General features: G+C 35.6%; 1 protein-coding gene and 1 pseudogene across 3 annotated transcripts; one reads left to right on the top strand and one right to left on the bottom strand.

The window, feature by feature from the left end:
* Positions 1-190: 190 nt before the first annotated feature.
* ZUP1 (zinc finger containing ubiquitin peptidase 1) lies at positions 191-27,733 on the top strand. 3 transcript variants are annotated; one of them, XM_029945022.1, is made up of 10 exons: positions 191-422; positions 3,310-3,885; positions 11,518-11,628; positions 13,578-13,699; positions 15,780-15,948; positions 17,444-17,632; positions 18,506-18,671; positions 22,501-22,652; positions 23,940-24,160; positions 27,503-27,733. In XM_029945022.1, exons 2-10 carry the CDS (start codon positions 3,324-3,326, stop codon positions 27,548-27,550), a joined length of 1,740 nt encoding a protein of 579 aa, XP_029800882.1. In that variant the 5' UTR covers positions 191-422; positions 3,310-3,323; the 3' UTR covers positions 27,551-27,733. The 3 variants fall into 3 exon arrangements, with proteins under 3 accessions (XP_029800882.1, XP_029800884.1, XP_029800885.1); XM_029945024.1 differs by lacking the exon at positions 27,503-27,733 and adding an exon at positions 25,561-27,471; XM_029945025.1 differs by lacking the exons at positions 191-422; positions 3,310-3,885 and adding an exon at positions 7,782-7,811.
* Positions 10,283-11,252, bottom strand: LOC115296390 (annotated as a pseudogene).
* Positions 27,734-27,838: the final 105 nt, after the last annotated feature.

Raw genomic sequence — 27,838 nt, 5'->3', positions numbered from 1 at the left:
TTATGTCCTAGGACCCGTCGTAGCAATTCATTCTGAAAATTTTCGGAACCTCGTGTGCCTTCCAGTAAAGTAACAGTCCGAACCCTGAAAAGAGGATGCAAAAATGACTACGACTCCCAGAAAACACTGCAACCCAGACTGGCACGGAGCGGTGCATGCTGGGAGTCTTTTCCTTCCCGGGGACAGAGGAAGAGCTTTTTTGAATGTATGGAAGTGAAAGTATTTTGGAGCCGTCAGTTGTTTCTTGGTTAACTGTGAACTTCTGAATATAGGGAAGGTCTGCCTCAGTCTTTGAGGCGGGTAAAGGTAATCGACGCTGCGCCTGCCCTTTTCTGCTCGAAAGCCGGACGGCTTCAGCGGCGGACCTGAAACGGCTGAAGCCAAGAGTAGGACAGTGTGGCCGCGGACAGATCTTCGGGCCGGTAGGAACTAACGGTCCCATCCCTTATTCCATCCCGGCCTAAACTTTAACCCGTTCTGTGTCTGGGCTGGTTTTGGTTCCTGGACATTGGCGCCGACTTTTGGGCACACAGGGCCTTGCCGCATTCGGCCCTTAGGCCTTCTCTTAGCACCTACCCACCCTAGCACCTGTCACCAGCCTCCTTCTATCTCTCACCCACTTGTTCTGATCACAGTGTTTGGGAGTTCAAGCGTATACCCTCTGTGTCTAGCCGTGTCCCAGCCCCGGAAAAAGAAGAAACTGAGCGTGACGTTTGTTCCCCTGGTAGTTTGGGAGAATTTCCTTCTAAAATCGAAGACTATCTTCACTTGTCTGAAGGAGAATAAGAAAAATAAGGACCATATAGGGAGTTCTTATAAAACTAAATTTATTTAAATGATGGGAATAATTTCCTTATTTGTCTTTTCCTGTTTGTTTTTAAATAATCCTTAGCTGAACGAAGCTTGTGGCAGTCATTGCTTTTTAAAAATTCCTAACAAAATCACCTTTTGTCGGCATCCAGTATTAGTCCATAAAATCCTAAAGTGCTTCTGATTTAGTACAATTCATTTTATAAACTGAACCTCAAAGAGATGAGATGTCTTATCTAAAATTTTGAAACCTGAAATTGTAGTCTGATTCTCTTGGCTCTGGAATGGGTGCTCTTTTCTACCATGGTCGCTCTGTTTTTATTCTTTGTTTTTTTTTTTTTTTTAAACGCATGCAAAAGCAAAGGGCTTTATTACGGGCTTATATAAGCACGGGCTCACAGACCCCCACCAACACACTGGATCCCCGCAGAGCGAGCCCCGAACAAAGGCAGGGTAGGGCTTTTAGGAGTTTGGGAAGGGGGAGTTACAGAAAGTTGTGACATAGGTACAGTGGTCCAATTATTATTATACAATATTATCGACAGCAGGTTTAACCATTCACATTGCCTAGAGTATTTGTTACTTTTGGCGGGACCCAATCACAACATTTAGAGTATTGACCAATCACAGAGTGGGCCCAGGACCCTCACGTAGGGCGTGACTAGTCTTAGCCTCCATCTTTAGGGCCACCCTTAGACATGTTAAAGGTGTTAGCTGGCCTTTCCTGATTGGGTGTTACAAGGGTGCTCCCTTCTGCCTTGGGCAATGTGTGCCCTTCAATTGTCTCATGGAGTCAGTTTCAGACCTGCATCCTTACATTCCCCCATATTGTAATTGACCCAATCCTTGGTCAGCTATGTCACCATTGTTCTGGTTTAAAGCTACATGCTCTTAAGACCATTAACAGAATAGCATTTGCCTGCTCTTTGACAAATGCTGTGATCTTATTGATACCAGAGCCAAATGTTAAAATTATACCAATTTTGGTTTTGGCTCCTCGTTGTCCTCTCTTGTGGTGGCCGCGAACCACAGCTAGACTATCCTGTACAATTCCTGAACTATTGGCATAGAAGTGACATTGGTCCCCTAAAGCCTGGCCTAGCCCTTCTTGGTGTAAGGGGAATTTCTTACTCTGTAAAGGGCATGGGGAGGAGTTTACCCAATTTCCACCAGTCTCCATGGTTAATTTGGTAAGGGTCTCTGTTAGGGTTTCTAATATCTGGTGCTGCCTGGTTTACAAAAGTAAGAATGACAGCCGATTTGCTCAGGATCCTTGGGTGTATAAGTGCAATAAGCCTTTATGATTCTACATTACTAACCTGAGCCAAATTGGCAGGCCATCTAGTGGCCCATTAGAGTCTGGGGGTAGAGGCGTAGGCTCTCCATACCTTTTGCCGTGTTAAAATTCCATGCCCAGATCAGAGGCAATTAATACCAACAGAACATCCTATCAGGAACTTTTGCTGTTTCCCCCGCTTTCTGGGGCAACATTTGCCAGTCCGATGGCAAAGAGACAGGACAGTTTATTTTACTGGACCGATGATTCCTTAGGCTTCTGACATGCTAGACCAGCCAGCTTCCGGGGTGTGGCTGGAGCAGGGCTGGAGATCTGTGGAGCCAAAGTCTTCTTGAGGGTCAGTTTAAGCTGATCGACTGGATCTGGATCACCTCACCAGGTTGAGGGTTCTTCTGAGTCCGCCTACTTCATTCTAGAGGGATACCAGCCCGGGATTAGGCCCAACGTGTCGGGGTCCCAGGAGCTCTGGGGGGGGGGGGACATCCCGGAGAGCCCCCATTATGTTATGCCCAGATTTTAATATCGCCCCCAAAAACCAGAGGCCGCCAGGGAGACCAAAATCATGCATGCAAAAGCAAAGGGCTTTATCACGGGCTTATATAAGTATGGGCTCACAGACCCCACCAACACACTGGATCCACGCAGAGCGAGCCTCTGTTTTTATTCTTTAGGTTGAGAGCCAGGGTTTCCTCCAGATAGAATAATAGTGTACTTAAATTACTTCGATATACCTAAAGTTTTTAAACGGTTAACTACTGTGATTAAGATGTGTTTACTTACCCTCCCCATTGTTAACAACTTTAAGGTTTTGTATTTAGATCCAACAGTTGATAAGGTTGTTGCCTTTAGTTTTTTCCTGAGTTATTTTACTTGGACAATTTTATAAACATTTTTTTCCTCTATCTCAGACCAGACATGTATTTTGAAATACTTTAAATATTATGTGTTTTAACTTGAATTATTACTGCCTTTGTTTTATTGAAACCATAAACTTGAAATTCAGTAGTGAAATTTTGTTTCAGATTTGTAAATAAATTTGTGTATTTAAAGAAAAGTTAAGTTCATTGAAAATATCTTCATCTAAACAATCCAGTTATAAATAAGTACTTGTTTAAAATCTGTTCCAAATCATTTTATAAAGTACATTTTCTTTTTCTTCAGTCTTGCTTTCAAACCTAACATAGAATTATATTTTTTTCTAGCTCCCTGATGTACTATGCTTTCTTGTGACATATGTGGTGAAACAGTAACCTCGGAACCAGACATGAAGGCTCACCTTCTAATTGTTCACATGGAAAATGAAGTTATATGTCCATTTTGCAAGTTGTCAGGAGTGAATTATGATGAAATGTGTTTTCATATTGAAACTGCTCATTTCGAGCAGAATGAACTAGAAAGAAGCTTTGCAAGGATCAATACAATACAGTATAGAACTTCAGATAACAGGAAGGACAACACCTTACAATGTAGAATGGAAGTTAATTCTAGTGTCCATTCAGCTTGTGCATCTAATCTTCCAAAAATTTCAGCTCAAAGCCTGCCAAATGATGGTACTTTAAAACAGAAAGCCTTTTATTCAGAGAACTTAACTGAATCTAGAAAGTTCTGCAAAAGTAAGGAGAAAGAATGTGACCTATCCAAAATAAAAGGATCAGTTTATGAAACAACGTATAGTCCTCCAGAATGCCCCTTCTGCGGAAGAATAGAAGATTGTAGTCAAGATATGGAAAATCATGTGAAAACAAAACATGCTAATCTTTTAGACACTCCATCAGAAGGTAAGATGTTCATTTTATGTAATAAGTAACAGTAATCTCGGTTTAATATGTGGTATCCTAAAAGTTGGTTTGTAAATCAGATTACTGCAAATGTGTTTGAAATTCAGTTCATATTTATAGTATGTTCATTTGCTATTATTGCAATATAAAAATACAATTATGAAAAAGAATTTTATTTCATATAATAAATGTTTTAGCTATGTTGAGAGTAGTTTTAAAACTTTCTGAGGAGAAATACACTCAGACCATTTTCCAAAGGGCATTCTTTTACTTACCACTAGCTCAGTGGCATCTGACCTGTCTTGGACTCCGATATTCTGTGGTTCTGAGTTTGACTCTTTTATGATCAGAGAACACACTCTGTGATTTTAGTTCTTTTAAATGTGTTAAACTTGTTTTATCTCCTAAGATATTGTATATGATCTATCTTGGTACATATTTCATGGACACTTGGGAAAGAAAAGTATATTCTGCTGTTGTTGGGTTGAGTGTTCTAAATTTGTAAGTTAGATCATTTTGTTTGTACTTAACTTTTCTGTATCCTTGCTAATTTCCTGTTGAGCAGTTCTACCAGTTTTTGAAAGTGGGCTGCTGTTCCCAATTATAATTGTGTATTTGTCTATTTTTTCTTTCAGCTCGGTCAGGTTTTATTTCATGTATTTGGAGGCTCTGTTGTTGATGCATACAGTACATTGAGAATCCTTTCTTTTTCCCTACTGTTGAGGTTTAAGAGTAATTTCCTTATTTTGGATACAACTGATTTATCAGATATATGTTTTGCAAATATTTTTTTCCCAGCCTGGAACTTGTCTTCTCATTCTCTTAACATTGTCTTTCCTAGAGCAGAACTTTTCACTTTTAATGAAGTGCAACTTCCTTGATTTCTTCTTTCATGGATTATGCTTTTGATGTTGTACTTAAAAACTCATCACCAAACCTAAAGTCACCATTCCTATCTTGTCTTCCAGAATATAGTTTTATAGTTTTGAATTTTACATTTAAGTCTGTGTTCATTTGAGTTAATGTTTTAAAAGGTGTAAGGAGAGTGTCTAGATTCATTTTTTTTTAAAAACAATAAGTGTTATTTTTTAAAACAGTTTCAATTTCACAGCAAAATTAAGTAGAAAGTACTGAGAATACCCATGTACTCACTGTTCCCATATACTTACATCCTCTTTCACTATTAATATCTGTATCGGGGTAACATTTGTAATAATCAGTGAACCTACACTGACCCATCATTATCATCCAAAGTCCACAGTTTCCATTAAGGTTTACTCTTGGTGTTATATATTCAACAAGTTTTGACAAATGTGTAATAACAAATACCCACCATTTTAGTTATCATGCAGAGTAGTTTCACTTCCCTAAAAATCTTCTGTGCTTCACCTGGTCATTCCTCCCCTACTCCTAACTCCTGGCAATCACTGATCTTTTTACTATCTCCATAGTTTTGTCTTTTTCAGAAGGTCATATTGGTTTCTTTTACTTGGTAATATGCATTTCAGTTTACTGTCTTTTCATGGCTTGATAGATTTTCTTTTTAATGTTTGTTTATTATTGAGACAGAGAGAAACAGCGGGGAAGGGGCAGAGAGAAAGAGAAACACAGGTTCTGAAGCAGGCTCCAGGCTCCCAGCTGTCAGCACAGAGCCCAGCATGGGGCTCGAACCCACAAATCGTGAGATCATGACCTGAGCTGAAGTCAGACGCTTAACTGACTGAGCCACCCAGGCGCCCCATGGCTTTTTTTTTTTTTTTAAGGGATGAATAATATTGCATTGTCTGGGTGTACCACAGTATATTTATCCATTCTCCTACTGAGGAACACCTTGGTTATTCCCAAGTTTTGGCAGTTAGAAACAAAGCTGCTATAAACATCCATGTATATAGGTTTTTATATGGACAGATATTTTCGATTCATTTGGGTAAATACCAAGGAATGTGATACTGGATTGTATAAGAGTAGTGTGTTTAGTTTTAACAAGAAACTGCCAAACTCTGAAAGAGTGGCAACACCATTTTGTGTTCCCATTAGCTGTGAATGAGTTTTCCTGTTTCTCCACATCCTCACCAGCATTTGGTATTGTCAGAGTTCCAGATTATGGTCATTCTGATATTTGTGTTGTAGTATCTCAATTTTAATTTTAAGGGCTACTTATTAACATAACATGGATATCTTTTCATATGCCTAATTACCATCTGTACATCTTCTTCAGTGAAATATCTGTGAAGGTCTTTGGCCCATATTTTAATCTGAGTTTTGGTTTTCTTATTGCTGATTTTTAAGAGTTCTTGTATATTTGGGATAACATCTTTATTACATGTATCTTTTGCAAATATTTTCTCCCATTCTGTGGCTTGACTTCCTATTCTCTTTGACATTGTCTTTTGCAGAGCAGAAATTTTTTATTTTAATGAAGTCTACCTTATCAATTATATTATTCCTTGATTATGTCTTTGGTGTTGTCATCACCATACCCTAAGTCATTTAAGTTTTTTCCTATGTTTTCTTATAGGAATGTCATGGTTTTGCATTTTATGTTTAGGTCTGTGATCCATTTTCAAGTTCATTTTTGTGAAGGATTTAAGATCTGAATCTAGATTCATTTTCTTTGCATTTTGATGTCCCCATGTTGCAGCACCATTTGCTGAAAATATTTTCTTTGCTCCATAATTTTGCCTTTTCGTCTTTTTCAGAGATTAGTTGACTGGGTTATTAGTCTATTTCTGGACTTTGCTCTGTTCCGTTGATGTATTTGTTCTTTTTTCAGTACCACAGTGTTTTGATACTGTAATTTTATAGTAAGTCTTGAAGTCAGGCAGTGCCAGTCCTTTAACTTTGTTCTTTCTCAATATTGTTTGTGTTTGTTATTCTGGGTTTTTTGCCTCTTCACATACATTTTAGAATCAATTTGTTGATATCCATAAAATAACTTGCTTGGATTTTTATTGGAATTGCATTGAATCTATAGATCAAGTTGGGAAGAATAGACATTATGGCAATATTGAGTATTCCTATAATGAACAAGAAATACCTCTCAACTTAGTTGTTCTTTGATTTCTTTCATTAGAATTTTGTGTTTTTTCTCATGTGTATCATGTTTTTTGTTAGGTTTTTACATGAGGGTTTTTTGTTGTTGTTGTTTTGTTTTGTTTTTTTGTTTTATATTAATTGGCTTGATCATGTCTTGGTCCATTTCATCTAGCTTACAAATTTTTGTCATAGTTCATAATATAACTTTATTCTATTTTGAATGTACATGGGACATGTAGTGATGCCCCCTTTTATTTCTGGAGTTAACAATTTGTGTTCTTTTTTTTCTTCCTATCTTGGGTAGAGGCCTTTTGGTTTCATTGGTTTTCTCTATTGATTTTCTGTTTTCTCTTTCATTGATTTCTGCTCTAATTTTTTTTTCTTTATTATTTCTTCTGCTTATCTTGGATTTGATTTGTTCTTCTTTTTCTAGTTTCCTGCAGTAGAAACTTAGATGATTTATCTTCTTTACTGATATATGTGTTCATTGTTCTAAGTTTCCTTCTAAGCAATGCTTTTGCTCTGTTGAATAAACTTTAAGTTGTACTTTCATTATCATTTATTTTTTTTAAGACTACATCTTTTTTTAGGTTTATTTATTTACTGAGAGAGAGAGAGAACAAGTAGGGGAAGGGCAGAGAGACAGGGAGAGAGAATCCCAAACAATCTGAGAGAAGAAATTGTATGATTTTAATTCTTTAAGTTTCTTTTTTTTAATGTTTTTAATGTTTGTTTTTATTTTTGAGAGAGAGAGAGAGGGAGACATAGAATCTAAAGCAGGCTCCAGGCTCTGAGCTGTCAGCACGGAGCCCGATGCCGGGCTGGAACTCACCAGCTGTGAGATCATGACCTGAGTTGAAGTCTGACGCTTGACCGACTGAGCCACCCAGGTGCCCTTTACCTTATATATTTTGACACTCTGTTGTTAGGCACATACACATTAAGGATTATTATGTCTTCTTGAAGTATTGAACCCTCGGTCATTATGTAGTACCCTACTTTATCCTGGATGATGTTCCTTGTTCTGAAATCTGCCCTCTGAAATTAATAGAGCTACTCCTGGTACTTTGTTTGTTTGTATCTTTCTCCTTTCTTTTACTTTTAATCTATAAGTGTATTTTTATTCAAAGCAGATTTCTGGTAGACAACATTTAGGTACTTTGTTCCATCCTGACAGTCTGTCTTTTAATGGGTATGTTTAGACCAATGATGTTTAAAGTGATTATTCTTATAGTTGGATTAATATATATACCATATTTTTTTACTGTTTTTTATTTGTTCCCCTTGTTCTTTGCTGCTTTTATTTTCTACATTTTTTCTGTCTTGTGTTTTAATTGAGCATTTCATATAATTTCATTTTATCTATGTTGGGAAAGACAGTTCACACATGCAGTCTTTCTAACAACCCTACTTGGCTCCATAAGAATGAACCTTGGGCCCAGAACACTTTCTTATCAAGAGATAGAGTCCTCACAGCCTGTGTTTGGAAACACCTTTCCCTGTTTCGGGCAACAGTGTGTAGTTTTACTTTGCTTAAACATGTGTATCATATGGCGCCTGCCAGGTCTATCCGCTGGCCTTCATTCTGTGGCCCAGTAGAGGTGTGTCCGGACCAATTACCCTGTGATGGTTGCTGGAAAGGAAGCCTGGGCCATTGCAGACTAACGTCTAGTACTAACGGTGATCATGCGGCTTCTCTTCTCTACGTGTTCCTCTATGTTTACTCTGGATTAAGTGTTCTGTCCAGTGTGTGACTGCATGTTTTCCGTGGTGATTCTGATGTCAAGATGCAGTGTTTGGACTTCTATTCCTGGTAATAGGCAAGAGATGTTACTTTCTCAATTAATACTCTCCTTTCCTAGCATATCAGTTATACTTGTTTTTACTTTTTTTTTAGTGCTTGGCCTAAAGTTTGCAATATATATTAACAACTAATCTGGGTCTAATTTCAAGTAACACTATATGACTATATGAGTACGAGGACCTTATAATAATAAAATACTCCTAATTCTTTCCCCTGTCCCTGTGTCATTGTCATTTATTTCACATAAATGTAAGCATACATATATATACACATGTAATTGAATATGTTGTTGCTATTTTTATTTTAAATAATCTTATGTCTTATATAAATTAATGAGGAAAATCACAGTTTTTATTATAACTTCGCCTATGTCTTTTCTGATTCTCTTCCTGTATGGATATCCATGTTTCTGACCAATATCATTTTCCTTCTCTCCGAAAAACTTTTTTTAACATTTTTTGCAAGACAGGTCTACTGGCAATAATTTCCCTCAATTTCTGTTTGTCTGAGAAATTCTTTATTTCCCTTTCACTTTTGATGGATTATTTTAAAGGATATAGAATTTTAGATTGGTAGCGTTTGGGGATTATTTTTCCTGGAAAATTTAAATATTTCACTCCTGTCTCTTATTAGTTGAATGGCTTCTGAGAAGTCTTATGTAATTTTTATCTTTGTTCCTTTATAAGTAACGTGTTTTTTTCCTCTGGCTTCTTTTAAGATTTTTTTTATCTTTTTTTTAAATCTTTTTTTATCTTTTATTTTCTCAACTAGATGTAGTTGTTTTGGCATTTACTGTGCTTAGTGTTTTCTGAGCTTCCAAGATCTATAGTTTGATGTCTGACATTAATTTGGGGATGTTCTCAGTCGTCATTGCTTTAAGTAATACTTTTGTTTCTTTTTTTCCTCCCCTAGTGTTCCCATTTTGTGTATGTTACACCTTTTGTAGTTCTCCCAGAGTTTTTGGATATTGTGGGGTATTGGGGTTTTTTTGTTGTTGGGATTGTTTTTTCTTTTTCACCTTATATTTTGGGAAATTTTATTTCTCATTTCATTTTGGGAAATATCTCTTGTCATATCCTCACACTCAGACATTCTTTCCTCAGTCATGTGTAGCCTACTAATAAGCCCAAGTGATTGATCTCTAGCATTTCTTTTTCTATACCATCACTTTTATTAACTTTTGAAGATTTATAGCACTTAAATTATGTTTGTGTATGTGTATGAAGGTTAAAAATTTATTTTCATAAAATACAAGTGCAACCAATTTCATCATCAAGTAAAAGTAAAAACTAGGTTTCTTTTTAAATTAGTCCAAAGTAGCATTTAGGAACTTAGTTCTAGGTTGCAACATTGACACCATGGCAAAGCCAAGGGGTTGGGTTTGGGTTGGGTCTGGTTTGTTTTAGTTTTCTTTTCAGTATCCAGTGCTCCTGGATTAAGTTCTGAAAATGGTCCAATTTTAAGGCAGAAATCTGCTTGGATTCCAGCAGAGTTATGCTTCTTTGGTTAGAGGCTGCAGAGTGAGGTACATTTTGTGGGACTCATGTCAACTACCGATTAGTCATCAAGGTTAAAAAATTCATCATGTCCGCCTTCATTTTCCATTCCATGGAAATCAACTCAGTATTGCAAGATAATTCCAAATCCACCAAATCCTTTCACAAACTGGGATCTTTCTTATGACCTATCTGTGACAATTTCCAGTGTAGCTCCAAATTTTTTATACTTGTGAGCACACTGTTCCAGCAGGGACATGTTCTCTCAATCAGCTCATGTACCTGTCCTGTCAGTGAAATGAAATGTGTCATCTTATTCTGCAGTTAGAGAATTTTCTCCTTGACAGTGAGGAATATTTCCTTTATATCCAGATTTTCATAAACTATTAGAATCTTTACAGCTCCCACTTCCAAAACCTTTAGTGTATCTTCAGCTTCAAACAGTACTTATCTGTGTCCTGGTTGATTTTACCCAAGTATTGAATAAATTGCACCTTGGATAACTCAATAGCTTGTTTTTCATTTTCACCACCATAAGATATATCAACTAGTTTTAAATCTTTTGATTGCAGCCTCTGACCGGATATATCAGATTGACTTAGTCCAGTTTTAGAGTCAGCTGATCCAGCTAAAATGAGACGAGCCACATCCACTTTGTGGAAATAAACAGCTATATAGCAGTCTCAGCTACTTTCTAAATACTGTTTTTCCGCTCCCAGACCAGGCCTTACATGTGTGGATTGCTCAGCTCAGCGCTTTCACTCTGGGTTCCTCCTCTGTGTCCAACCTCAGGCCTTGGCCTTGCAGAAATACTGCTGCTGTTCCAGGCAGGCTGCAGTTCTCCGCTTGCAGTGCTCCTTGATAAATGCAGCTCTTTGATCTTCTGCGCCCGAGCAGGCAGTATGATCCCACTTCCAAGCTATATGCTGAGTGCTTTATGTGTAATTTCACATCTCACCACTTAGTTTGGAGGGAGAGCACTAAGAATTTAGCCCCTAAAATTCATATCTAGACTGGCCCCTATTTACCATTTTGATTTTCCTTTATAATTTTCTTTTCTTGCTTTGACTACAGATTTGAATGTTTATTAGTAATTTTTTCTTTTATTATAGTGGTAAGAGATTTGTACTTATGCTCAGTCTTCCATTTTGACCCTCAAAGTAGAAAATAGCTAATTAAATCCAACTACAAAGAGCTTTGACTTATATAATAAGGTTAGTGGGCAGTGAACAATATTAGGGTGAAAAATCTAAAAGTTTTAAAAATAAAACCAACTGAATTATATCTCTAAAACAGACCATGATCAACCACTGTATGACTGTCCTATGTGTGGACTCATCTGTACAAATTACCATATTCTCCAGGAACATGTTGACTTACATTTAGAAGAAAGCAGCTTTGGACAAGGTATGTTGAAATAATTCAAAATAAGAATCTCATGATTTCATTTCTACTTCCTACGATACATCTAATTTTTAGAGTAGTGATATAGAGAAGAAAAAGCGTGCTCATTTAAAAAAAAATGTCCCTTAAAGGAATTCTAAGGTTTCTTCAGCTTTTTAGAAGTTGTTTCACAGAAAAGTTGTATTGGATGAACTATTGTAACCAACACTTAACTCCTGGGGTTTACCCCAGAGTTTTGCCTCAGAACACCAATATTGAGAAAACAGTGAAATTTGGTACAATATAAAAAATATGTTTAATGAAGTTGAGGCCATTCTTTCAGCAGCTAGAAGTTACAATTTAACATCTGGTCAACAAATGTTGAGGAACTAGGAAGCTGTCATATGGCATATAAATTTTAAAAAAGTAGTCATGAACCATATGACTTAAATGGTTTTCAAGTTTGTTTGCAATTTGCCCAGTTTCTGATATTACCACTTAATTAGTTTTGTAAGTGACTCTACACAATTTTTCCTCCTCCTCCCATCTTTTTAAATAGTAGCATTGATTAAGTAATCATTGTGGTGCGTTAAAAGTAGAAAGATTCTATATGAGTTTCAGAGTTCCATTGAAACAATACAAAGTAGACCCTAAGAGAAACCAACTGTATTTTATCCGGATTTTAGTTTCTTAAGTTCCATTGTTACCTCCTGTCAATTCAGGAGTCTTCAGTGTCTATTATCGGTCCTTATATCAGTCAGTGATTTTCATGGGCATTTCCTTGCTGGCTCCGCCTAATCCCCAAATGAGAATTACTGGAGTAAAGATGGTACAGCCCTCTATTCTAGTAGTTCTCTCCTAACTACAGTGGGAAAATAACTCTCTGAAGCTGTATGTCTACTAATTCTTATTTTGTTTGTGACAGGCTTTGTATGGGTACATAAAGTATTCTGTAAGCCTATAGTGAATAATGAAAGATATGGCCTGAGTGAATCACTGTAGATAGCATCAAAAGTACACTAAAAATCAGTTGTAAATTGCTTATCTCTAGCAGTGAAAGTGGGGACCAGATAACTAAATAGGAAGATGTAATAGAGGCTGAGAGATTTGAAAGGAAAGAAAGAATATTCAAATACATAATTAAACAATCAAATTGGAGAAGTCAGGGAAGGAAGATGCTGGCTACAAGCCACTGACTAATGGATGGGTGGGATATTGGCTAGAGAGAAACAGGGCAAGATGTTGCAAAGCTGTACTATTTGTATGAGACCAGACCGTAATTAAGTGGCACTTTGCAAACATAATTCATTACTTCCTTTTCTCCCTTCAGCTTATTTTATTTTATTTATTTATTTTTTAAATATTTTTTAAATTTATTTTTGAGAGAGAGAGATAGAGAACGTGAGCAGGGGAGGGTCAGAGAGAGAGGGAGACAGAGAATCTGAAGGCAGGCTCCAGGCTCTGAGCTGTCAGCCCAGCGCCTGACGCTGGGCTCAAACCCAGGAACCGTGAGATCATGACCTGAGCCGAAGCCAGACGCTCAACCAACTGAGCCACCCAGGCGCCCTCCCTCAGCTTATTTTAAAAGCCAGTCTGCCTTATTTGTGTTAGTAAAGAACACCAAGAGTATTACTTAATTTCTCTAAGTTCTGGTTTCCTTAGTAGATAAAACGTAACTTCCTAAGGTTGTTATGAGGATCAAATGAGATAATTAATGAAGAATACTTGTCACAGCCTAACTACTCAGTGAATAGTAGTGGTTCAAATGGAACCACTTATGGAAGCTTATGGAAGATGTTCCAGTTCTGCTAAAAACAGTGTTTCCATGACATCATAATCATGAATAAATATCAAAATAATAGTATATATTCCATTTTAAAAATATGAATTAACACATAATAAGTACGATTTATATTCAGTAGTTATTTTATTTTAAACATTCTAAACATCTAAACATTAAATATATCTAATAGGCATAGATAGAGTCCAGTGTTCTAGAGATCTAGAATTGGCTCACCAACTTCAACAAGAAGAAGACAGAAAGAGGAGATCTGAAGAATCACAACAAGAACTGGGAGAATTTCAGAAGCTGCAGGTACAAAGATTAAATAACAATGATAATATTTTGCTTAGGTGGCGTTCTTTTCAAACATGCTATCAAGACTGCAGTCTTATTATTTTTGTCCTTGTTGATACACAAAATACTTTTTAAAAAATATTTATTTTGAGAGAGCAAGAAAGCACAAGCAGGGGAGGGGCAGAGAGAGGGGGAGAGAGAATCCCAAGTAGGCTTCATACTGTCAGCACAGAGCCAGATGCAGGGCTCGATCCCATGAAGCGTGAGATCATGACCTGACCCGCAATCAAGAGTCGGCTGCTCAACTGAACCACCCAGGCGCCTCCAAAGTACTTTTTTTACATATACATTTTATAATTCATAACAGCCACCATTTATAAGTACTTACTCTGGTCATGTACTGAGATAAGCACTTCATATATAGTATCTCAAAATCTTTGCAACAAGTCCATGAGTGACAGATGAAGAAATGGAGAAAGAGTACTTATGTAGCTTAACTTGTTCAGGTTCAGGCTGTTTTAAATGGAAATGCCTGGATTCAAACATATGTAAGTTGATAGGGCAAATTAGGGAACTGAGACTCAAAATTTAAGTGTTTGTATAGATACTTAAACATTACTCTTTCTGAAGCTCAGTCCTAATCAATTTACTCTCCTGTCTGAGTATTAATCTTTTAGTGATTGCAATTCAGGCACTTAAAAAGAGCCTAGAAAATGCGTTTTTGATGATACTGAGACTTAATCTTAGGTTGATAGCAGTGTCTGCTGAACTAAACTGGCAGCAGTTATATATATATGTATATGTATGTAGGTTTTTTGTCTTTTTTTTTAATGTAGTCTTCATGCCCTGTGTGGGGCTTGAACTCACCCTGAGATCAAGAGTCATATGCTCTACTGAACCAGCCAGGCACCCTGAATGTGTTTAAATTTTTAATAGATTTTTCTACTTTTTTCAGTCCTAATTTGCTGTGGACTGTGGCTAGAAGGAAAAGGCAAGATGTTGCAAAATTGTACAATTGTTTCAGACCAAACTAGATTAAGCTATACTTTGCAAACATACTTTTATGCTCTTTATTTCCTTTTCTCCCCTCAGTTTATTTTATGGTGTTATCTGTGCTAATAATTCTCAGAGTTTCTAAATGTTCTTTTTCCATGTGCTGATAGGATTATGTATAAATAAATAGGATTTATGATTGGATAGGTTTGAAAGTATTCAATTAAACAGGTTTTTATACTTCAAGATTTCTCAAACCTTTAATATACTAATGTGCATTGTACATATCATAATTTTCTCAGATCTACTTGACTTCTGAGTTTTTCTTCTCAGACACCTCACATATGACTGTGTAATTCTCACTTTGGAATATCTAATTTAGGCTATTTTTCTCTTTGGTGATTTGTTTATTTGCAAAACATTTTCCCACCAGGATTCAGAGGAGGAAAAAAAGGTTGGCTTTTCTAAGTTTTCTTTACCTTACATAATTTTTAACATTATCAATACATAAGGTTTCCAGTATTTAAGGGAGTTTGTTATGTAACTATGCAAGTTGTTTGGATTTCAAAACTTTCTCCACAGAGGCTGTGTTAGACATTTGAGATTATCCAATGTGCAAGAAACAAAACAAAACAACACAAAACAAAAAAACCAAAAAAACCCTGTTCATTTGCTATGTAGAATTATTGCCTGAATGAAGTATGGATTAAGTAGGCCCTTCATAAGCTAGCCTGGGAATCAAATGAAGTACTGACAAGGTTTTTTAAATAAATCAGTGCTATGTTCAGACTCCTCTGCCTTTTTTGGTATGTTTAGTAGGAAGACAGGATTCTCTGCTTTCTCTACAACAAAGAAAGCAAATCTCTCACTATGGTGATGGTTTATGGAGAAAGGCTGTCATTAACTCAGGGATTTGCCTGCAAGCGCGCGTGCATGCGTGTGTGTGTGTGTGTGTGATTTGTCTTTAATAAAAATCTGTAAGTTGATTTATGTAGCCTATAAACCAGAATGTTTCAAAATACATTTCAAAATAAAATTGCAAGTTTCCATCCTCATTGAGATATAGAGACATAAAAATTAAGTCCTTTATCTTTATGTTTGATAGAGACAATATGGTTTAGATAATTCTGGAGGATACAAACAACAGCAGCTACGTAATATGGAGATAGAAGTCAATAGGGGAAGAATGCATCCATCTGAATTTCATAGAAGAAAAGCCGATATGATGGAATCTCTAGCTATTGGTATTGATGATGGAAAAACAAAAACTTCTGGTGAGTACTTAAACATCAAAGTCATTATTTTGATATTTCATATCAAATGAAGTTTCAGTGAAATAATAATAAAAATCATTTGAAGTTTGCTTAATTTTTATAAGTCATAGTTTATATACTTTTAGGTGAGACTGTTCAAATAATTATTTTAAATGTGTCTTTTTTTAAACTTCTGTACTTCTATTTTTATGACAAATAATTCACTTAAAAATAATTTACTTATAAGTATCCATTCCATGCTGTGGTATTTAATAATCAGTTACATAGCATTTTAATTGTTCTTTTTCTTGATTGTAAGTCTTATCTTTTAAAGTTTCTTGGAAACAGTTATATATATTCCTATCTTTCCTATGCTAGACAGAACTACAACACGTGGCTCATTTTTTTGTTTTGTTTTACTGACTCTTATCTTTTAAGGACAAAACCCATTTCCCCATAGGATACCCTCATTCGAGTGAAAAGAATTCAGTAATTTCCTGAATCACATACAGTGAGTGCCACATACTATATGACAAAGTGTGGGCTACCCAATTAAGACCTTCCTGCCCATAAGCTTCACAGAATCTGTAGAGTAAATACAGTATCCACATAGAACTCTAGTGTTCTGCCATGATAGAGTATGGCTAGTACCTAGGAGGCACAGCAAATAAATGTGGTGAGGGTTCAGAGAAAGAGGACCTTTGTATTTGGGTTTAGAATCAGGAAAGCGGTCTATAAAGACAAAAGCATTTGATGCTTGGAGTATTGGTAGGGTATTTTGTTATTACAGGATTGCATGGAGGGAAGGGACAGAGTCAGATATACCCTGTCCCAACGCCTTGTTTATCCATATTGTAACACCTATTATAATAGACTGAGTCCATGAGATTTCAAGGACTATTGTTATATTTTTTGTAATTTTAGTACTTAGCATAGTTCTAGGTATATAAAAGGTGCTTATCAAATATTATAATTGCATGGAAATTCCATGGGCAAAATGCTTAATGTGTTCAGTTAGGCCACAGCCAAAATTATGTCAAGAAGAATGGTTTGAAAAAAAGTCAGTTAGAAGGTAGCTTGCTGTGGGGTTTTGTACACCATGGATTATAACCATTCTGTAGGTAACAGGAAGTTATTGAAGTTTTTAATTTAGGAGCAAATTGGTTAGGACTGAGCCCCAAAGAGAGTTATGTCCAACAGGATGTATAATAATAGATAATAATACCATTCATTCAATGGAGTACTTTATGTGCTTGGCCTGGTAGGTACAGAAATGAAAGGTGCAAACCATTTCAATTCAATGTAATTAGTAGTATGCTAGTGTTAGAAAACTTGTATAGTAGTAACAAGAAAGACATGAACTAAAGTTATGACAGTAAAAAGATTTTAAAAAAATGGAATTGACAGGATTTAGATGAGACCCTTGAGGAAGAGACTGGTATTAGAAATGTATAAGACAGCCATAGAAAATGTTAGTTTACACTTCTATATCTTCTAAATCTCTTTTCTATTTTAGGAATTATTGAAGCACTTTATAGATACTATCAGAATGCTGCCACAGAGGTGAGGCGTGTGTGGCTTTCTACAGAGGTGGATCACTTTCACTCATCTTTTGGTGACAAAGGTTGGGGTTGTGGTTACAGAAATTTCCAAATGCTACTTTCATCATTACTGCGAAATGATGCTTATGATGATTGCTTGAAAGGTATGTGAAATGCAATACTCTGAACTTGTCAGTTGATAGGATAACATACAGTTGACCTTGAAAAAATGAATTTGAACTGCATAGATGCATTTATAGAGGATTTTTTACAGTACAGTATTGTAAATGTATTTTCCTTATGCTTTTCTTTTTTTACTTACGATTTTTTTCTCTAGCTTAACTTTATTGTAAGAATACTGTATATAATCTGTATAACATATAAAATATGTGTTAATTGACTGGTAGGTGTATGTTTATTCATAAGGCTTCAAGTCAATAATAGGCTATTAATAATGAAGTTTTTGATGAACAAAACCATTAAAAAAAATTTTTTTTAATGTTTTATTTATTTTTGATACAGAGAGAGACAGAGCATAAGAGGGGGAGGGGCAGAGAGAGAAGGAGACACAGAACCGAAAGCAGGCTCCAGGCTCTGAGCTAGCTGTCAGCACAGAGCCTGACGCGGGGCTCGAACCCACGAACGTGAGATCTGACCTGAGCCGGAGCCAGAGGCTTAACCGACTGAGCCACCCAGGCACCCCAATGAGCAAAACCATTTATGCAGATTTTTGACTGTGCAGGGGGTCCATGCCCCAACTGCTGCATTGTTCAAGGATCAACTATACATATAATATGGAATGAGTTAATAAATAGTATGCACAATTAATAGTTTTAATGAGGAAGTGTTTTAGTGGATATTTACATTAAAAACCTGAATTCTTGTTGAAGAAAGAGAAAATGTTAATAATAGAAAATGTCAAGAATGATTGTCTTAAAGACTGTGTTGTAGGACCTTCAGAGTATATGGTATACTGCTAAATGATAATTTCAGGACTTGGTAACTGTCATGTAACATGTTTGCTTGTATAATTTTAGGTATGTCAATTCCTTGCATTCCAAAAATTCAGTCTATGATTGAAGACGCATGGAAAGAAGGTTTTGATCCTCAGGGTGCCTCTCAACTTAATAACAGGTTACAGGGAACAAAGGCCTGGATCGGAGCATGTGAAGTGTATACACTTCTGACCTCCCTAAGGGTAAAGTATGTACCTGAAAGTCCAAGTTAAAGCCATTGTCATATCTGGGAGGCTTTCTTTGTTGTTTTTTCTGTTCCTCGTTAAAAAATAAAATTTAAGTGGCACTGGGACACTTCTTCTGAAAACCAGCAGTTCAGTCGCTGTCTCCTGTTCTCTCTGTTCTCAAGTCCCGTTTCTCAGAGGCAGCCGTTACTACCATTGTTCTAAATAATATGCTCTCAGGCCTGTTATTTTTTTGTTTTTGTTTTGTTGTGATGTTGTCTGCTGCATTTCCCTCACATTTCCTACCTGTGTTCACCCTCAATCCTAGTAATTTGATAAAATTTCAATTTTATTAAGTTAAAGTCAGAGTTTACATCATGATTATTAACATTATTCATTGCCAATTTTATTTCCTTCCCTGAAAAACTTTTAAAAAATTTACTTGAATTAAGGATTGCCTTTTCTTTTTCCTTTGACTATTTGCCTGCATCATGGTCTCAAGCTTTTCTAAATAGTCCATTTACATAATCTGGGGCTTTCCTATTTCTGAACACCTCCTTGAAGCCCTCTACTGTCTTTGCTCTAGTCTGGATTATTTGCCTCCTAGATCCCCTTCAAAGCTATAATCCTCTCGCATTTCTTCATTGTTTTCTCGAAATGGAATCTGGATTTTTTTTTTCTGGATGCCATGTCTTTTTCTTTTTTGGATTACTCTTCTGCTTAAACACATCTTTCACTAGCTTTCTAAGAAAAGATGCCTAGTCCTTATTACTTAAATGATAATATTGGTGACTATATTCTTCTAAATTCAAAGGCCTTTTCAGATCAAATTCAGTTTTTACTTTGGTGACTGCTAGCAATCAATATTACTATTAGGAAAGTAAGATGTCATCTGATTTTCATTCCTTTTATGTATACCCTGTTTATTTTCTCTAGAAGTTTTTTTGCATCATCTGTTAGTCCTGCTATTATGAAATTTCATTGTGAATGTGAGACTTCAATTCCTTGTATTGGGCATTTGTTTTTCCTTCTGAATTCAGAGTTGTGAGTTGTAAGGTCTCAGTGTAGTGTTTTAGAGCTTGGACTTTGGAGTCTGACTGCCTACAATTGATTCTAACTTTTCTGCTTGTTAGCTGTAAGACTTTGTAGCCTTGTGCCACCACTGATAAAAAGGCCATGTAAAAGTAACTGCCTCATAAAGTAGTAGTAATATTTTTTTTAGTGTTTTTAATTTATTTTTGAGAGACAGAGAGAGACAGCACGAGCAGGGGAGGGTCAGAGAGAGAGGGAGGTACAGAATCTGAAGCAGGATCCAGGCTCTGAGCTAGCTGTCAGTACAGAGCCTGTTGTGGGGCTTGAACCCACGAACCGTGAGATCATGACCTGAGCCGAAACTGGACACTCAACCGACTGAGACACCCAGGTGCCCCTAGAGTAGTAGTAATATTAAATGAGGTCATAAAGTCCTTAGAACTGTCACTGGTGTGTACTAAGAGTTCAGAGGTTAACTGTGATCCCTCCATTTTCTTTATTCTTTCCAGAACTTTGTTAGTTGGCCAGTGAGCTTTGATTTTAAGTTTATTGGTCATGTTTCATTTTTCATCTTTTTTTTGTTTATCTAGATTTACTCAACTTTATTTCCCAACAATTCTATTGAACTTTATATCTTAGCAATCATGTTTTTAATTTTAAGGGGTAATTTCAAAGCATCATAGTCTTTTATGGTACCAAAAAAATTTTTTTGCCAACATTTTGTTTCTTTTTCTTCCTTGCATTTTGTACTTTCTCCCATGTTAATTGTTTTTAATGACCATTTTATTAGTCTTTTGCATTTTGAGGGCTTTCTTCTAACTTTAATAAATCCTTAGTTGTCCATTCCTAGAGTAAGGACTGGGGCACTGAAAAGGTCTTATAGGATTGCATGAAGCTTGCAGATAAGCTGACTTCATTTATAGACTATTAAGTAGAAGCTTGCTCAAATTTCAATATAGGAAGAGATCTTTTCCCAGAGGCCATTCAGAGAAGACGAGTTCTCACTCTCCTGCCTTGAGCTCCTACATTGATGGAGGGGGTGCTTAAGGAGATATTTGCTTTCTTTATGCAAACTTTCAATTCATTTTACATTTATAGCCACATTACTTCTCTCCCCAGTACCTAGTGCCTCTAAGGTTCTAGCCTCTCTGGAATTTTAAGACCGTTGTCTGTTTCTTTGCATTCACTTTTATGTTTCCTTTTCTGCTTTTGATTTTCCAAAAATGCAGGGCAGATTTGTCTGTCTCCATTCTCTTTGTCTTTGGGTGTTTGAATCACTTACTCTTTCAGTATTTTGTTGTTGGGCTTTCAAGAGGGAACAGAGATAGATGCTTGTGATCATCTTTAATGGAAAGTTTAACCATTAAGCCTCATGGCTCTGTGTTTTCCTTTATACTTGTTTTACATCATTTCTACCATATTAATTGATTAGATTCAGCAGTAAAAATATTTCTTTACTTTCAAATAGGAAAACTTTGTATAATGACTTTCTTGAATTATTTAAATCAAAAGGACTATTTTAATGCCCCCTACATTTATTTATTTTGCTTTTTTCTTCTTGCCAATCTGTTCACACTTTGAGGTTATATATATTATATCATGTACTGAGTTTTTTTTTTTTTAATGTTTTATTTATTTTTGATACAGAGAGAGACAGAGCATGAGAGGGGGAGGGGCAGAGAGAGAAGGAGACACAGAATCGGAAGCAGGCTCCAGGCTCTGAGCTGTCAGCACAGAGCCTTGATGCGGGGCTCGAACCCACGAACGTGAGATCTGACCTGAGCCGAAGCCGGAGGCTTAACTGACTGAGCCACCCAGGCGCCCCTGTACTGAGTTTTTAATTCATGTTTAAGGAAAGGAAAATCTCTTTCTAAAATACCTGATCTATCCAACTTTTTTCTTAGTACCTGGAATAGTTTAATCTTTGAGTTAAACGTTTTCAATGCTATTTGAATTTGTTTACTACTTGCTTGAATGTCTTCCTTTTGTTGTTTATGAATTATGTCCTATAGGGTACTATTCAAATTCTAAATCTAAACATGCAGTCCATTTTCTAACCTAAAAGGTCTGTACCTACTACCTGCTTTTTAATAGTTTATCCAGAAATTCATTTCAACATTTGAAACTCAATAGTAATCAGTTTTAAGTTCTCAACACTAAACTTGCTGAGGCTAAAGAAAGCAACCACTATAGTTTTGGTGTATTTGGAGATTTTATTGTGAGGAGAGACAGGACAGGATATCTGTGCTGTACTTTAAAATGACAGTGAATCTTTTCATTGCTTTTGGTTATACCTGACCTTTTAAAAATAGTTGCTGAGAAGTGTCAACAGTGCTTCTGGTTACCTAGGGGGTAGGAGCACATACAGGGTTTTTCTAAGATCTTTGCAGGTGTTCTTGTCTATTACTGGAATTTGTGAGAGCTGACAGGAAAAATGTTTAGGATCTTTTTGATGGGTGTAAATAAAATTAGAAGTTCACTTCTAATTGATCATCAGGTTTTGAGATTTCAGAAAGAAAGTTTTGTCTCAGGTTATATGAAGATGACTTTTAAAAACCAAATATGGTCCTCATTTACTATTTGTGGAAATTTATATGTTAGAAAAGGTTTGTTACTTTCAGATGAGTCATCAGCCTTATTATGAACTTATTTAAATAGTTATTCATAAAATGACAGTAATATTTATATTTACTTTCTTCTTAGGATAATACTGATGAGATCAAATTAGTTCTAAATTAAATTTTTTTGCATTTGACAATTCCATTCATGAAATTTTTTAAAAAATATTCTCCAAATCCATTTTGTCAATTTTTTTTATAGGTGCCACATTGTTGATTTTCATAAGTCAACTGGCCCTTTGGGTACACATCCTCGTTTATTTGAGTGGATATTGAACTATTATTCTTCAGAGAGAGAAGGGAGTCCAAAAGTAATTTGTACATCTAAACCACCTATCTATCTTCAGCATCAAGGTTGGTATAGCTCATAGATACTAGGTCTAACTTATAAGATAATACCTTTATAGGAAACTAGTTGGCTCTTGCTTTAGGACAGGTTAAGATTTTGATAGGGAGGAGGGGAGTATTTGACCTTAGTCTGATTTTCAGAGCTAAATTGTCATTAAAGTACCTTCTTAGGTAACCAAGGGTACTATCCCTGGCATATTCAGGGCTGCGTGTTTCCTTTCTTGTTCATCCCTTACTTTTTTAGGTTTTCACCTGTGTCACTTCGGTGAGGCCTTCCCTGATCACCTTGTATTTAAAATTCTTTTTATTTTTTATTTTTTTTTATGGTCTTTTATTTATTTTTGAGAGACAGCGAGAGTCAATGCGAGCAGGGGAAGGTCAGAGAGAGAGGGAGACACAGAATCTGAAGCAGGCTCCAGGCTCTGAGCTGTCAGCACAGAGCCTGATGCAGGGCTTGAACCCACAAACCGTGAGATCATGACCTGAGCTGAAGCTGGACGCTTAACTGACTGAGCCACCCAGGCGCCCCTAAAATCCTATCTTAACTCAAACTCTCACCACTGGCATTTTTGTGTTTCTCCCCTGCTTTATTTTTTCTATCTAACACAATATATGCTTACTTGTTTACCTTGTTTATAGGGCATTTCCTCATTTTAGAATATAAACTCCACCAAGGCAGGAATGTTGTTCTGTTTGCTTCTGGAATAGTGCCTAGCACATGGATACTTGATAAATTTGGTTGAATGGATGATTTGAATCAACAGGAATAGGAAAAGTAAATGTTGAGGATTTCATCATTTAGGAATATAAGCTATAAAGATAGAACCCTTCCCATTGAAATTCTAGTATAAATTTATTTTTGTCAACCTTTTGGAATCATGAGAGGTTTTGTTCTATGGTCGGTCATTTTCAAATGCTTTCATCTGAGATGATTTGAATAAGAAAGATCAAGGGATTAGGAAAGAAAAACTAAAGTATATGGCTTTGTGCCACCATTGACATAGGCATAGACACAACAGACATGTAATGAGCCTTTAAAAAACAAAAATTGAACAAAAGAAAACTGAAGGTTAGGAAATGTAACTAAAACTATTGTGTCTACAGAGTGAAAGAGCTCAGATACCTACATGTCAGAGGGACTGACAGTATTTATATTCAAAACACACGTGTGCACACACTACATACAGAGAGTATGTTATGTAGTGTATGTATATGTACTAACTTATGTCTATACATACAGAAATAGTTATGACACACACAACAATATATAGCTGTTATTTTATTTTTTGATAGGACATAGTCGAACAGTTGTTGGAATTGAAGAAAGAAAAAACCGAACATTATGTTTACTAATCTTTGATCCTGGATGTCCTTCTCGAGAAATGCAGAAACTATTAAAGCACGACATGGAGGCCAGCAATCTCAAGCAACTTCGGAAATTTGTAGGAAATTTAAAACATAAGCAATACCAGATAGTGGCAGTAGAGGGTGTTCTTTCTTCAGAGGAGAAAGTTGTAAGTATCTCCATATTTGATTATGTGAAACTTGAACATGTTGAACTTATGGGAGTGTAAAATTTTTAGTTAAAATCAATGTGATCCCATTACTAAGTTGGCAAAGATATATTGGTTTTGTATCATTTAACTTCTGGAGTAGACATCTTTAAATTTCAAATGCTACCTAATGACTTTCTTTTATTTATTTTTTTTTTGAGAGAGAGAGGGCACAAATGAGTGAGGGACAGAGAGAGAGAGAGAGAGAGAGAGAGGAGAGAGAGAGAGAGAGAGATGAATCCCACAAGGGCATCTTTAAATTTTAAATGCTACCTAATGACTTTCTTTTATTTATTTTTTTTTTTTTTGAGAGAGAGAGGGCACAAATGAGTGAGGGACAGAGAGAGAGAGAGAGAGAGAGGGAGGAGAGAGGAGAGAGAGAGAGAGAGAGAGAGATGAATCCCACAAGGGGCAGAGAGGGAGAGAGAGAGAAACGGGGCTCACTGCAAAGACCCCACAAAGCGGGGCTCCTGCTCACCTGATATGGGACTCAAACTCATGAATTGTGAGATCATGACCTGAGCTGAAGTCAGATGCTTAACCCACTGAGTCACCCAGGTACCCTACCTATGACTTTCTTATACCTTACTCAGAGCTTCATAAAAATATTTAACTGTATAATATATAATTTAATTGTTAATGTTGGGCAGGTAATGAAAATGGCAACATATATGGTCTAAGACAACCTAACTTATTCTAAGGAGACCTAATGTACATTGGTCTTTTAATATAATTATTGCTTATTACATATGATTCTTCAGGCTCTGCTTTATGCACTTGAACTTACTGGATATACACAGTTCTAGAATTTAACTTCAGTACAGTTGCCTCTTTATCCCTTGCAGTTAAGTGATGAATGGTACACTACAGAAGAATTTCGAGGGGTTGAAAACCCTCCTCTACCTGGTATAAACTGAAGCTGTGTTGTGGCATATCAAGTCTAGAAAATAGACAGTTTCCAGAATCTTTAAAGAAAAAAAAAACTTCCTATTCGAGTACTCAACGTGGATTTGTTTCCCTCTGAGGAGAAAAGAGAGGACTAGAGAGGAGCATTTATGAAGAGTAATAGGATTATGGGACTGAAATTGCTGGAAATGAGAACTAGCAATCTTTTCAGCCTCACAACTTGGGATATAAAGGCTAAGGTTGTTTTAAGAGGTCTTCAGTTAATCATGATATCTTAAAAGTTTCTTTGCAGTGACTTAAATGCCAAAATTGCATTCATTTTTTTCACCCTATCATTCATTTGGCTGCATGAAGTTAGAGAGTAACTAATTTTATTTATTTACTTTTTTTTTTTGACTTTTTAAAAACTTTATTTTTATCTTAATTCCAGCACAGTTAACATACAGTTGTATTAGTTTCAGGTGTACAATATAGTGATAAAACAATTCTATACATGACTCAGTGCCCATCAGGATGACTGTACCTTTAATCCCCATCATTTTCTCCACTCATCCCTCTGGTAACCATCTGTTTGTTCTCTATAATTAAGAGTTTGTTTTGATTAATTTTAATCATGAAATATCAAAATGCTTGTTAATCAGTATATAGATAACTTTTGATAGCATAGGTGATATTAAATATTATCATGGAGCCTGGCTGAACACTTTAGTTAGCTTTTCTTTATTTGTTTGTTTATTTATTTCTTTTTCAGTCATGGAAAGTAGCTGTGTCTTTAACTGAAAGAATCAGAACTTGGCTGACTATGTGCAATAGTGCCAGATAGAGAAGAAATGATAATATGATGTATAATTATAATTTTAATAAAAGTAACACTTTATAATGCTTATTTTATGCTGGGCACTGTCATAAGCACTTTGCACATATATTAACTAATATCTATACAACTGCCCTATAGAGCAGGCACTGTTATTCCCATTTTACAAATAAGGATGTCTGTGCTCAGAAAAGTTGCTACATTTCTAAAGCCAAAAGCCACACAGCTGCTAAGTAACAAGAGGTCACACCCAGAGTCCTGCCCTGTATTGCTTCCTCGTGAGGATATGAAGTCTCATTTCATGCTTGCTAACTAAGCTTATGTGTGAACAATTCACTTTTATTATTGAAAATGTAGGATACTATTTTTGAAAAATAAAAAAAGTTTACATTGTTTTTGCATATCGCTTTGAACCCTTTGTTTTTCTTTTCTTTTTTTTTTAAGTCACTGTGTCTTATAGTTATTCTGTCATTTTAACAGTGTTTTTATACATTGTAGAAATTAAGTAAATACTGATGTACTGACTGATCTGGATATCACTAGATAGAAATGTGCAGCTTTAAATAAGGGCACATTAATAACTTTACTTTTATTTCATGGTGTTTCTGTTTTTGTTTTTTTGTTTTGTTTTGTTTTTTTTATAGCTCATTCTAAAATCTCTTTTTCCTCCTACGTGGTAACTATTATTTTAGTGTAGAAATTTCAGAACAAATTTAGTATTTTAAAATATCCCAAAATGTAGATATTTGTAACTGAATTTTATGTTTTGTTCTTCATATTTGGAGCTTAATTAAGTATAATATGGCAATAATCATGCAGCTCTTATTCAAGGAGAGGAATCACGTTTCAAAAAAATTTTTATCTTGGCAGCTATCTTATAATTACCTTAATACATTTCTGCCATATTTTGAGTATCTGATTAAGTGTAAACTGTTGTAGATGTTGGAGTACTTCTTTAGGTGAAAGCATTTATGTTAGAAAATAAATCCTGGTGAAATTCAGTTCAGTAATGCATACAAATCTACTTAATAGCCATGTTCCTCAGTTGTTCTCATATTTTGTTACATTGTAGTTAAATTACATCACTGCATTCTTTGTTTTCCATCATCCATTGTGTAATCCTTGCACCCTTAACTTGATTTAACTTTGTTTTAAATTAGCTTGGTAAATTCGCCTTGATTTGTAACTCAAGTTCTGAAAATAGAACACATTTAAAAGTTTTTGTTAATGATATTTTAAGGCCATAATGAAAGAGATAATTTCTTTATCTGTCTATACATGTCTCTTTCTGACTGTAAGCTAGCATTTTTACTTTTGACTCATTATTCCTTAAAATAGTGACATTTTCATTTTAGTTTGTTTTGTCTTCATCTGGTATTTTTGTTTCTTTTTTTTGGCTTGGCTTTAAAAATGTTTATTCCTAATCACCTAAGTTTGAAGTTGTAAGTTTTCTTAAGGAATTTTCATTATCTTGAAAAAATTTTCCAGATTTTACTTTTTATGTTAGATAATTACTATATATTCTAAATAATGGACTTCTTGCTTAAAATTAACAGGTTTTTTTTTTTTAATTCCTTTTCAAGGCCAGGAGGCAAGCTTCTCAAGTCTTTACAGCTGAGAAGATTCCTTGAAGAATTAAGCATGTCAGTGATTATGGAATTTTACTTTATTTCCAAATTTAAATATTAAACTCCCTAATACAACTTATGAATCTGATTTCTCTAAACACTTGTAATTTTATTTCTAAAATGTCTAAATCATACCTCCAACACCTCATTGTTTAGTAATTATTTCAATAAACTATTTCATTTGCATTATGAGTTCTGTATTTCTTCTCTTAGCTATGTTATAGAAACTGGTTTTGTATTATAGTCACATGTAATATTTACGGAGTCCTTAGTGGTATTAGGTATTCTTAG

This window comes from Suricata suricatta, chromosome 7 (assembly GCF_006229205.1).
Source record: "Suricata suricatta isolate VVHF042 chromosome 7, meerkat_22Aug2017_6uvM2_HiC, whole genome shotgun sequence".
Classification (NCBI taxonomy): domain Eukaryota; kingdom Metazoa; phylum Chordata; class Mammalia; order Carnivora; family Herpestidae; genus Suricata; species Suricata suricatta.
The sequence above is the reverse complement of the archived record's forward strand: the minus strand, read 5'-3'. Positions and strand labels throughout refer to the sequence as shown.